General features: G+C 38.8%; 1 protein-coding gene across 1 annotated transcript in view; it reads left to right on the top strand.

The window, feature by feature from the left end:
- LOC128014431 (copine-8-like) overlaps nucleotides 1-13,827 on the top strand; it is a 64,353-nt gene that overhangs the window by 29,951 nt on the left and 20,575 nt on the right. The window contains exons 14-15 of the mRNA XM_052598019.1: nucleotides 5,934-5,980; nucleotides 6,172-6,353. Of these exons, the coding sequence (XP_052453979.1) occupies nucleotides 5,934-5,980; nucleotides 6,172-6,353 (229 nt within the window). The remainder of the gene's footprint in view (nucleotides 1-5,933; nucleotides 5,981-6,171; nucleotides 6,354-13,827) is intronic.

Raw genomic sequence — 13,827 nt, 5'->3', positions numbered from 1 at the left:
ATGCCTGACAAAGAACTGTTCCGATTGCCTTAAACTCTTTGTGCAATTAAGATCTATGTGAATAAGACTGTACTGGGCACAACAAAGACAAGGCTGTGTCTCCCTCATCTGGAGGGATTGTTTGCCAGGTTACCTTTTGATCCCTGAAAAGGGAAGTGGGAACCTTCAGCACATAGCCTGGCCACAGTTTAGGGACTATGTGGGAGTCTACCAGCCCGAACTCCAGGCACATTTCATTAGTTGAGTGGGCTGGATGATCCTTCACCTTTTTGACAGAGGTGAGCACAGTCTGGAAGGCCATCTATATAGAAAGGGCACTAAGCATCTACTGACTGTAGAGGCTCAAATGGATTTCCTTTAAGGGCCTGATAGACCACTGAAAGATCCCAAGAAGGGATGAGATTCGCTCTTGGAGAATTAAATCTTCTTGCGAATAACTCCTGTGGAATATAACAATGATATTGTACTTTTCTATTGATTTGCCATCCACAATGTCCGTCATTTGCTTCTATTGCAGCTACAGTCACTTTTTAGGTGAATGGAGACAGGTGCCTGACCAGGATCTCTTTGAGGAAAGAAAGCACTGATCAAATACCACATTATCTTGGATCTTCCCTAGAGCACAATGCAATGAAGAAGTGCCAGTTCAGGGCATATATCTGCCTACCAGAGGGGCTCTAGCCTATGTTGTTGTGTCTGTCACTGCTGGTGATAGCAAACAGTTCCACTTGTGCTGTTAATCCAAGGGCTAAATGTATGGCACACAGACATGATGGGAAATTGTTTTGTGCTCCAGCACCTTACCCATCTTCTTATACAATCATGAAGCCAATTCTGAAGCAGCCTCATATACTTCAACCCAACTGACGTTACAGAAACCGAGGATGCCCGATGCACCGGGAGCTTTCGGAAAATATTTATCGGAAAATAAGAGATGTGCTGACATTGTTAATCCAACTCCAAAATGAGAATAGAGATGCTCTTAACAGGGGAGAGTATACTCTCCTCAAAGTTAACCCTCTTGGAATTGGGCAAAGTGATCCAAGACCATGTCTCTGTGTGTACACAACAACTCTAGTTAAGACAGGACCACTTTGGCAAGTAACTCGAGTTTACTGAACACAATTTATCTTTGGCGGTATGGTTCCTTATGGGGGTTCAGTGGGATGTATATCCTGTAGCTTGGTTATGAGGATGAGTGTCTCTCGGCAGTGAGGTCCATGCCAACCGGGACTTGAAAGACTTAGTGATCTGAAACAAAGAGACGACAACCAGAAGGTGCACAGTAATGCGCTCATGCTTATAATGGGGGGGGGGGGGTTGCGAGCCATTTGAGCATACTTGCCGAGCAGTAGTGCCACATATATATGTCCCGGGTCTCATAGGAGATTGAGATTGAAGCTATTTGACAGCTGACCGCCTATGCCTCCATGGCCTGACTGACCTAACACTGCGCTCAATTTAATCAGCTAATATTAGCCAGTCTTCAAGGATGCAAATGCCTGCTTCCATCAGAGGGACAAGGGCACCCTCTGTGACTTTCCAGAAGAAATGAGGAAATGGGAACCACTTGAAAAGGAGGACTTTGAACTGATATGTTTGGCTGAGAAGCCAGTATGATGGGCCAACCAAGTGTTCATACTCCTTCTCTCGGGTACCCGTCACAGGACTGCTTCTAAGCCTTTAGTGAGTTCATATTAGCCTGTGGATGAGCTGGCAGTGTCTACTTCCCATGAGAAAGTCATTGTGCACCGGGGTTTTAGCAGGGCCTGTGAAGCCTTCACAGGGGGCCATCCTCAGCGACAACCAGATCCCCTCTGCTGCTTCAGGGGTTGGCCTTGATCTGCTCTGAGACATAATGTTTTTAATCATCTCTGTGTTCTTTTTCACAGCCGAGAACCGTTGAGCCAATTCCTTGACAATGCTGTCCAGAAGTATTGTAAGCCTTCGCTACGAGAGACAAAGTAAACTTACATGCCCTGGATAGAAGTCAGACAGGAAGGCTATGCGTCATGCTCAGACAACAATAACCAATTATCAAGCCTTAACCACTTAGGACAGGTTGGAATATTCCACTCAGGCCCAATGCTCTTGGGAAAAAGTTGCCCATAGACAAGATGTCAGCAGAGTCATCAGCACCAGATTGCTCAAGCCCACTCTCCGATGCTTTGAATGAGAAAGCTCACTGTGCTCTCAAACCCATATGGAAGACACATGTGAGTGGAGGAAAGGAAGGTCCATGGGGATTTACCTTGGATCTCCAGACTCACACTCAGAGCACATTGTCAAGGCCTTGTTCCTGAGACTAGAAGGACTAGGACAGGACACATCTGAAATGACTCTCAGTCTTTTGAGAAAGAATTAGAGCTTTGCGTGCAACATGGGCATGGTCATGATCTCACAGGCAGAACAATAACCACCCTTGAAAGCTGTTTCAGTATGAGTCCCACTCAAACGCTGAGGACAGCGATTGTGACCATTTGAGGCGGACACACAACAGACCCAGTAGGACACAAATAGAATGCACATTGCCATAAACACAATCCTCCATGTCTGCTCTTTTATAAAAAAAATGTTTTTACAGAGGAAATTAGCTCTCACAGGCCGCTTTTCCACTGTTGGGCCAGTGTGAGCCAGAGCTTTAAATGGATGGGGGTTATAGGCTTGGACCTGTAGCACTGAGGCCAAAATAGTGCTGCGTTTCCACCGTCAGACCAGAAGCTCCACTGCGTCACACCGCTTTATACAGCTCTCAGGAATAACGTCATGCAATCCCATCATTACACCAACAAAGAGAAGTTATCAGAAAACTAATAAGAAATTAGTCGCTGGAACTAACATGGTCAAAAAACGAACATGATAAAAGCGTCCATTTGTTTGCATGCTTTGTTAAATATTAAGATCCAAAAGCATTGATTTATCAAAATTGAAAAGTGTTATGAACATAGCCTGCTTATTTAGTCGAGTCTGTTTCTGTTTATCTGTTTATTTGTATTCACAAATGCCTATATACTCATTTAGAAAAAATGATCATTTCTATATTTAAAAAAAAAGCTCCCTGTGACGAGTGGGGCGGTGCCGAGAGCTGTGTGAATGGAGCGAGGCCGGTGCAGTGATTTGGAAATGAGCGACTCCTGCGCCACTCACCGGTCTCGAGTCCCACGGAGAAGATTGGAAGGATACAAAAAAGGAGCTACAACAGTGAAGAATGAGAGAGGACCAGGCCGTGGTTTTATTTTGTGTTTGGTTTTGTTTGTGCACGGCAGTCATCAGTAGCGGTTTTAGGGTTTGAGGGTCTGTCGTGCTGTTTTGGGTTTATTTTGTTATTAAAGTTTTATTTAAATATTCGCCGGTTCCCGCCTCCTTCTTCCCATGATTGTGAAGTTTATATATATTGTTACACTGGTGCAGAAAACCCCGGATGAAGGAGGGACACACTGCCGAAGATCCCACACCACTGTGGTCCGTGGTGCCATCGAGCATGGCGAAGTAGTCTGCTGCCCTGGGCACTCGAGTCGGTGGGCTGGAATGAGTTGTCGGGGGGATGGACGAACTCGCTGCCGGCCGGCCGCAATGTGGAGGGGTGGCTGCCATCCGTGAGGGAGCAGAGGAGTCTGCGCCGTTCGTCTGGGGCCGGAGCCTGCTGCCATCCACAAGAATGGGGAGGAGCAGGAAATGGGGACTCCTGCCGGCTGCCCGAAACTGGAGGAGCCATTACTGTCCACTGGGCGGTGGAGGAGTGTCGTGCCATCTACCGAGGGCCATCCATTGCCGCCACCAGGCACCGTGGAAGAGTTCACCCATCTGGTGGAGGGCCGAGCGGCAGTGTGTCTGGGAACCGGAACAATGAATTTTTTTCCTCTCTCTTCTCTCTCGTCTCTGTCGCTCCTCATCCTTCCGTCTCTTTTTATCTGTCTGTCCTTACCCCCCGAAGCCACCATGAGCGGTTCCCCCGCAGGGGGGAGGGAGGTATGTGACGAGTGGGGCAGGGCCGAGAGCCGTGGGAATGGGTCGAGGCTGGTGGAGTAATTGGAAATAAGCAACACCTGCGCCACTCATGGAAGATCGGAAGGATACAAAAGAGGAGCTACAACAGTGAAGTATGAGAGAGGACCAGGCCTGGGTTTTATTTTGTGTTTGGTTTTGTTCATGCACGGCAGTCATCAGTAGCGGTTTTAGGCACGGGCGAACCGGGCAGCCGCCTGGGGCGTCATTTTTTCGTGACACATTGGGGCGGCAGCACGAGCAGATTAAAAAAATTAAATAAATCCTCTGCGTCGCGAAGCGGTTTTTCATCATTTATATCATTTCACTGTGTGTGGAATTGGCAAATTGGCCCTCCCTATAGCTGCCGGCGCACCTGCTTGCTGAAAATGTACCATGCAGAGCTGTGTGTTGTGAGAGAAGTTGGGTCTCTCTCAAATGGAACGGACAGGGCACATTTGTGTGATGAAGAATTTGTGTTATTTAGAATATTTATTCTAAAATTTTATTTGTATAATATTCTTAATATTTTTTTTGTTGATAATAATATTGTTGCTCTCTGCTTTTGTTACTTTTTATATATCTGATTGTTCGAAAGGGGTCTCACCCTGGGTGTATTTCAATGTAGAACCGCCACTGGCAGTCATCTGTGAGGGGCTGTCACACTGTTTTGTGTTTATTTTGTTATTAAAGTTTCATTTAAATGTCCGCCGGTTCCCTCCTCCTTCTTCCCATGATTATGAAGTTTATACATTGTTACACTCCCAAACAAAAACCATTATTATATTTTTATGGCATAGGCTGTGCGGAGATAAACTCTCGTGGCCATGCATGCAAATTTCACTTGCCAATTGCATTGGACTATTCCTAATGTCAGGTGTGTTTGTGCTCCCAAGAGTGACCCCTAGTTTCAGAATTTTAACACAGCATAACAAGTGACCAACAGAAAGCAAACTAGACGTTTTCTAAATTTTCTGAAGAATATTATGAGTGGTACCTGCGGTGGTTTTCTAGGTGGTTGTGAAGTTTAGTATATAATGTGTTGCTAGGCAGTTGCTAGGATATTTTCTGTGGTTGCTAAGGAATTGCTATATGGTTGCATAGGAGTTGCTTGGATGTTTTGGGTGAATGCTTGGGCATTGCTATGTGGTTGCGAGGCAGTTTGTGAGGTGGCGGTCTAGGTGTCTGCTATGGTGTTCTCTATAATAAATGTTTTAAACACTAGTAGGCTATGCTGTCATGTTACTTCAGTGAAAGAGTTTCTATTACTGTAAAACCATGACATCTAGTTATCATGCTGGAAATAGATGCATCATTTTGGAAAATCCAAAATTCAGTATCTTTTGGCAAATGTGACGTCATCCGGGTTTTCCATGCATATGAACATACTTGAGCTCATCTATTGAGACTGGAAACACATTGATGTGCCTCACCATCCATGAATAATTCCCTCTTCCTTCCCCTTTCCTCCTCTCCACGTCACACACACATATTCACAGACAGCACACTGCATTATGATGCAGTAATAAACTGAGCTATAAATAGAGCACTCTATTCTGAGAGACACAGAAACCCCAGGCACATGACCTGGCCTTCACACAGAGACCAGCAAACACTGGAAATATCTGATGAATAATTCTAAGGATCTGAAAAAGACTACTGTGGAACATTCTTACAGACAGTTAATGAATCTCTCTAAATATATGCATACCGTTGAACAGACAGAAAAACCAGGAAGCTGTAGAGAAAATATCAGATAAACGCAGAGCTGCTCTGAGGGAATAACTTCATTTCTGTCCACAGATTAAATGCTGTGAGCTGAGACACAGTTTGAAACAGTCAGCTCACTGGGGATTTGAATGAAAAGCTTTATTATACTTTAATAAACACTGTATTTTTCATGTTCATATGCTGACTCACGTCATTGTTTTTGCTCTGTTCACTTGCAGGACTCAAATTAATTTCACAGTGGCCATTGATTTTACTGCATCAAACGGTGAGCTTACATCAATGAAACATTGCCCTTCAAAAGAAAAAGCAGCATTTACATGTGCTATGTGTTTTATGTGTTAACTATAGAGCATGAAATCGTATTTCTTCACAGAAACATGAAGAAAATATAAAGAAATATGAAGAAATATTTAAATGCGTTTTTGATACATGCATTTTCTGCTTTATTTATGGCAGGCAACCCTTCCCAGCCTACCTCTCTACACTACATGAGCCCGTATCATCTGAATGCGTATGCACTGGCCCTCAGAGCCGTCGGGGAGATTATTCAGGACTATGACAGTGATAAGCTGTTCCCTGCACTGGGGTTTGGTGCAAAACTGCCACCCGATGGCCGCGTGTCTCACGAATTCCCACTGGTGAGGACACTTCTTTTTAAATTTTACTGTTAAGTAACTAAAAGTAGATGTTGGATTTTTATATTCAAACAATTTGTTCTCAAACAGTACGTTTTGGTTTAAGGATCTTATGTGTTTTATTTATCAGTGAGAGTGTTACACTGACAATCTTGATACACTGATAATGCTCAAGTCATTTCAGGATAGAATAAACTTTGTGTCTTTTGCCCTGTCAACATATCAGGTCCAATCTGCAAATTAATCTACACCCAATAAGCTTTCTTGGTCAACATTCATGTAGTCTGGTTCAATCTTTGCAAGTTTTCCTGCAGCACCCTTTTAGAGTTCCACTGAAATCTTCCACCTCACCCAGCACCACATGTCTAGATTTGCTACAAATTATCTTATTTATACCAGCATGCATAGCAAATCTAGTTCACCAAGACAAAATACATTATAAACTACCCTGTGAGTTGTCATGAATGAAATACCCTAAGTGATATTCTTATATTGGGATAAGGAAAACGATTGAAGAAAAACCCCATCAACCATTATCCCAGTTATGTTTTTAAATGTAAATCAGTGCTTTATCAACCTGTATTCCACAGTTTGTATTTACCACTTTTGGAAACAGAATAAGTAAATGTTGGATTTATGCACTGCAACATTTTATATTGCATTGCAAAAGCAATGCAAGAGAAACTAATGATGCTGTGTGACAATGTCATTATAATGAGCTATTATTAATCATTATCAGTGTTTTGTTGCACATATGAATACACTTTGTCTGTTCTTTGAGGGTCCTCTGAGGTGCTGAACATTTTAGGTGTGTTATTTTTGTCTAATAAACCCAGTTGACTGTTCACAAAAACTTGCCCTACTTAGTTACTGTTGCAATGTCCAACAAGCCATGCCTCTCTACACTACAGATCATGTTCTCACACAGTAAAAAATATACTGTGGAGCAAAGAGTAGACTGACAACACACAAACAGACAAGACAGAGCATGTTACTTCTGGTGTGAGTCTCAGTTTTAAATTTTTGTCTTTTTTTAATTAAAAAAAGAAATTCCATTTGGTGGCTCTTTAATGTTTCATAAAGATCATTGTATTGCCTCCGTTAAAGTGGCACACGTGAAACAATGTGTTTTTTATATTTACTTAAACCACGAAATGAACATGAATAAACATGATAACTTATTTTATTTCAACTGCGGAAAGACGTCAATACACACAATTTTTCAAGTTTTCAGAAGTCAGTCTACTGTCCTGTCTGATTTGTTTGTCAGGCAAGATGGAAAATTTGGTGTTATGATTGGTCGGATCACCTGTCAATTTAGTTCTTTGCAAAGGTCAGTTGAATTAAGTGGTTTGTCTAATTCAGAGATCCATTATAGTCAAGTCAAGTCACTTTTATTTATATAGTGCTTTAAAACAAAAAAAATTGTGTCAAAGCAACTGAACAACATTAATTAGGAAAACAGTTTGTCAATAATGCAAAATGATAGTTAAAGGCAGTTCATCATTGAATTCAGTGATATCATTATCTTGGTTCAGTTTAAATAGTATCTGTGCAATCATTTGCAATCAAGTCAACGATATCGCTGTAAATGAAGTGGCCCCAACTAAGCAAGCCAGAGGCGACAGCGGCAAGGAACCGAAACTCCATCGGTGACAGAATGGAGAAAAAAGCCTTGGGAGAAACCAGGCTCAGTTGGGGGCCAGTTCTCCTCTGACCAGACGAAACCAGCAGTTCTATTCCAGGCTTCAGCAAAGTCAGATTGTGCAGAAGAAACATCTGTTCCCTGTGGTCTTGTCCCGGTGGTCGTCTGAGACATGGTCTTTACTGTATCTGGGGCTCTAGTCATCCTGGTCTCCTCTGATCTGGATACAGACTGGATCTAGTGGCTACGGTGACCTCGCAATAAGAGAGAAACAGAAAAATATTAGTGTAGATGCCATTCTTCTAATGATGTAGCAAGTACATCGGGTGTTATGGGAAGTGTTCCCAGTTTACCTAATTAATGCAGCCTAAAAATCCTTTAGCGGATTTGGATATTAAGCGTATTAGTGTGTTATGTGTAAGCCAGGTTAAAGAGATAGGTATTTAATCTAGATTTAAACTGCAAGAGTGTGTCTGCCTCCCGAACATTGTTCGGTAGGTTATTCCAGAGTTAAGGCGCTAAACTCTGGAATTTAAATTGCTTGAGTTTTGAGAACACAGCGGCTGTAGATGACTATAATGACTATAACAATAGCTTGTTCAAATACTGAGGTGCTAAACCATTCAGGGCTTTATAAGTAATAAGCAATATTTTTTAAATCTATACAAAGTTTTTATAGGGAGCCAGTGCAGTGTTGACAGAACCGTGCTAATATGGTCATACTTCCTGGTTCTAGTAAGAACTCTAGCTGCTGCATTTTGGACTAACTGGAGTTTGTTTATTAAGCATGCAGAATAACCACCCAACTACTCGTCATCCAGTTTTTTATATCGACCATGTATTCCGTTAGTTTTTCAAATTGGTATGTTTCGCTGGGCCGCGAAGAAATATAGAGCTGAGTATCATCAGCATAACAGTGAAAGCTAACACCGTGTTTCCTGATGATATCTCCCAAGGGTAACATGTAAAGCGTGAAGAGTAACGGCCCTAGTACTGAGCCTTGAGGTACTCCATACTGCACTTGTGATCGATATGATACATCTTCATTCACTGCTACGAACTGATGGCGGTCATATAAGTATGATTTAAACCATGTTAATGCACTTCAATTAATGGCAACAAAGTGTTTTAGTCTATGCAAAAGAATGTTGTCATATGATACGGTCTAAATCCTGACTGGAAATCCTCACAGATACCATTTTTCTCTAAGAAGGAATATAATTATGAGAATACTACCTTTTTAGTATTTTGGACAGAATGGAAATTCAAGATCGTTTTATAACTAACTTCTTTAAACTAAGTTATTTGGGGTCAAGTTGTGTTTTATTGATAAGGGGGCTAAATAATAGCCAGTTTGAGGGTTTTGGGAATATATCCTAATGACAATGAGGAATTAATAATAGTCAGAAGAGGATATATGACTTCTGGAAGCACCTCTTTTAGGAGCTTAGATGGTATAGGGTCTAACATACATGTTGTTGGTTTACATGATTTAACAAGTTTATACTATTCTTCTTCTTCTATGGTAGAGAATGAGTGGAACTGTTCCTCAGGGGGTCTATAGTGCACTGTCTGATGCAATACTGTAGCAGATGGCTGCATGGTTACAATTTTATCTCTAATAGTAACAATTTTAAAGTAAAGTAGGTCATAAAGTCATTACTGCTGTGATGTAGGGAAATGTCAAACTTGTTGATGCTTTATTTTTTGTTAATTTAGCCACTGTACTGAATAAATAACTGGGCTTATGTTTGTTTTCATTAACCTACCTTAAGCATAAAGTTCATTGTTTCTGTTACATCATCAAGCTGTTCTATAGCTTCATATTCAGTCCTGGTGCCCCAGGGAGATACATTGAAAAACAGCGGACTATGGTTTCTAACATTGGTATGCTAGTATCCTAGTCTCTGCTAAACCCCAACCGTAGACTGTACACATCTGCCTAGGCTACCTGTTATGACTGTACTCCTCCACCTCTAGCTCTTTTAGATGCACTTCTGAACCTGTCGTCCAGCAGGACCCTTAGAGCATACACATATTGTCTAAGCGCAACCCCTTCCCCCCATTTTGAGGCATTTCATATTGGCTAGAAAATATCAACTGTGCTTTTCATTTATTCAAAATGCTATTAGCCCTGGCTGTTTAGGACGAGTGCAACAACTACTTTAAATTCCAGCCTCTTACTTTGTAATTAAGGAAAGATATTGTACATTTTGAATGTGTACGTCTATCAAAAGTTAATCATTAACTTGTAAAAGTGTTTTTAGCATATAAATGACCCAAAAGCCAACAGACATGGACTAAATGCCAAAAAGCTCCCCTTTTGTTTTCACACAACTACAACTATACCACTGGTAACCAAATAAGGGCTCTGCAGGGTGACTAACTGATAAATATGGATGAGACCATTCATAAAGGAGATTTAAAAAAAAAGATTGATAGGCATTAGCAAATGGAGATTACCCACAGCTGTCTAACATTTCTAAAGAGAACAGAAAATATTTTCTTTATTTATTTTTCTCTTTTTTTCCCCCTTTTTCACACCCACGAAACGGTCACAGAGAATCTATCACATAATCCCATATACAGTGAGACACAGATCCTTCTTATTGGACCAAACAGATGCACTGCCTGTGGCTGTAGCTGCCCACACACAGCTAAAACACACACACTCCTCCTCAGGGCTGAATGCAGGAGACTCCATATGCACTCAGCAGAGCCTTAAAGCTTTACTTGAGTGAATAGCGCTCTTTAAACGCATCTATTACTACAGGAAGCTTCTGGGATGTGAGCTCAGATGTGAGCTCAGATGGCCAGATCAAACTTTTGGTTCTTCATGTCATTTTGCTGTGGCAATAATTGATCATTATAAACATTTATGATTATACTATCTGATTATATTAAATGCCATTAGTATAACTTACCACTACTAGAATTAGTATAGATTACTGCTTAATATTATGTACTATCCATAATTATATCTACTATCAATAAGTTGTGTTATATCAAATGAAATCCTGTTGGATACCAAAAAAAAGAGTATTTTAACATAAAAAAAAAAAATGTTTTACTCTTTTAAAAATGCAAAAAACACAAAAACAAAAAAACAAATGTGATCTGAATATAATGTTTTGGAAACTTAATTGTACATTTATTTTATGTATTATAATTTTGATTTATATTAAATGCAATTGGTTGAAATGTGCCAATTGCAATTATCAACTTTTTTTGCAATTTCATAATTACTTCCATCCCAATATCCTGACAAGCATTTATGATAAACTAATATGTACTTTAATGTCATGTATTTAAATGTATTTGTAATTACAGGTTTTACTGAGGTCATAATCATAGTAAATTATGTGAACTTTAAATGTAATATGAAATAATACTAGAGCTAAAAAAAAATATTACTTTACATGTGCTTTAATATGTTAAATATTAAAATAAATGTACTCTACAGTTAAACTTTTAGTTTGATATTATATATATATATATATATATATATATATATATATATATATATATATATATATATGTATATATATATATATATATATATATATATATATACATGTATATATATATATATATATATATATATATATATATATATATATATATATATATATACATACATATATATATATATATATATATACATATATATACATATATATATATATATATATATACATATATATATATATATATATATATATATATATATATATATATATATATATACATATATATATATATATATATATATATATATATATATATATATATACATATATATATATATATATATATATATATATATATATATATATATATATATATATATATATATATATATATATATACATACAGCTGCATCTCAAAAAATGTTAATATCATGGAAAAGTTCTTTATTTTTTGTAATTGAATTTAAAAAATCTAACTTTCTTATATTCTAGATACATTGCACACAAACTGAAATATTTCAAGAGGTTTTTTTGTGTGTTTTATTTCTGATGGTTATTACTTGCATCTTTGGAAAATTTAAAATTCAGTATCTCAAAAAATTATAGTGATCAAAATAAGTAACATAAATAAGATCAGTCAAAAAAAAAAAAGATTTACAAAAAAGAAATGTTCAAGATCTCCAAAGCAGGTTTAATTATGCACTCAATACTTGGTTGGGGTTCCTTTTGCACAAATTACTGCTTCAGTGGAGCGTGGCATGAAGGCAATCAGCCTGTGGCACCTGCTGAGGAGTTATTGAAGCCCAGAATGCTTTGATAGCGGTCTTCAGCTCCTCTGTATTGTTTCTCAGATGGTACTTCTCTTCCTCTTCACAATACCCCATAGATTCTCTGTGAGGTTCAGATCAGGTGAGTTGGCTGGCCAATCAAGCACAGTAATATCATGGTCAGCAAACCACTTGGAAGTGGTTTTGGCATTGTGAGCAGGTGCTAAATTCCTGCTGCAAAATGAAATCAGCATCTCCATTAAGCTTGTCAGCAGACGGAAGCATAAGGTGCTCCAAAATCTCCTGAAGGATGGCTGCATTGACTTTGGACTTGATAAAACACAATGGACCAACACCATCAGATTTCACGGCACCCAAATCATCACTGACTTGAGAAACTTCACACTGGACTTTGAATTTTGTGCCGTCTTCTTTCGGACTCCAGACCTTGATTTCCAAATGAAATGCTAAATTAACTTTCATCTGAATACTATTCTATTAATATATTTCGATACAGCACTCTGTTAACAGCCAGCCCTTTCAGAAATGACCTTTTGTGGCTTACTCTCCTTATGTAGGGTGTTGATGATTGTCTTCTGGACAACTTTCAAGTCAGTAGTCTTTCCCATAATTGTGGTTGCATGTTCTAAACTAGCCCAAGAGGTACCCAGTATTTATACACAAAATTAATCACACTAATCAAGTTCAAAATTGAATATTCAAATTTTTTGAGATACTGAATAATACAATTTTCCTAAACTGTTAGTTTTAATAAAAAAATAAATGACTCTGGAAATATTTCAGTTTGTGTGCAATAAATCTAGAATACATGAAAGTATGCTTTTTAATTAAATTACAAAAAAATAAAAACCTTTTTGAGACGCACCTCAAAAAATTATATTTATTATATTTTATTTAGTGGTGGTCATAGATAAACATTTTTAATCTAGATTAATCTCACTGTAATCTTGGGATTAATCTAATTTTAATTCTTAAAAGGGATTCAGAATATGTGTGCTACCCAAATAAAATAATGACTTAAAGTAAGACTTTTAGAACAGGTTTCTCAAGCCAGGTGGTGCATTAGACCAGGGGCTCATCTCCTGTTTCCAAAATGCATCACAAAGTGTTTGAGAAAGCTGTAAACTAATTCCACATTGCACAAGGTGCAAACAATCTAACGCCTGTTTCACACGTACTCCGTCTGCAGTGCGTATGCGTTTCGTTATTTTTTTTTTACACACCCATGTTAACGGAATCCAGCGTTCACGCAGTTGCGGAAATTTAGCTCTGGTGAATTTTGAATATAAGGGATTTAAGAAATGAAACTACAGCTAACATACAACAAGGCTAAGCAAAACACATATATACAGAAAGAAGGAAAGTAAGGAAAGAGAGAGTGAGAGCATAACAAAGAACAGCTTTATTTATCATCAATTAACCACAACCTAATGAGAATCATCAGAGAATCAAAAATCACCTTGACAAAGGGGCTCGAGCTTAGACATGCATCTAACTAGTTGGAAACGGTTACTTGCATTTGCTTTGTAGCTGAACAAGCATCTGGATGCGGAAGACAATGGAGGTTCTTGATG

The sequence above is a fragment of the Carassius gibelio genome, chromosome B25 (assembly GCF_023724105.1).
Source record: "Carassius gibelio isolate Cgi1373 ecotype wild population from Czech Republic chromosome B25, carGib1.2-hapl.c, whole genome shotgun sequence".
In the NCBI taxonomy this organism is placed as follows: Eukaryota; Metazoa; Chordata; class Actinopteri; order Cypriniformes; family Cyprinidae; genus Carassius; species Carassius gibelio.
Note: the sequence above shows the minus strand (reverse complement) of the source record. Positions and strands in the feature narration are given on the sequence as shown.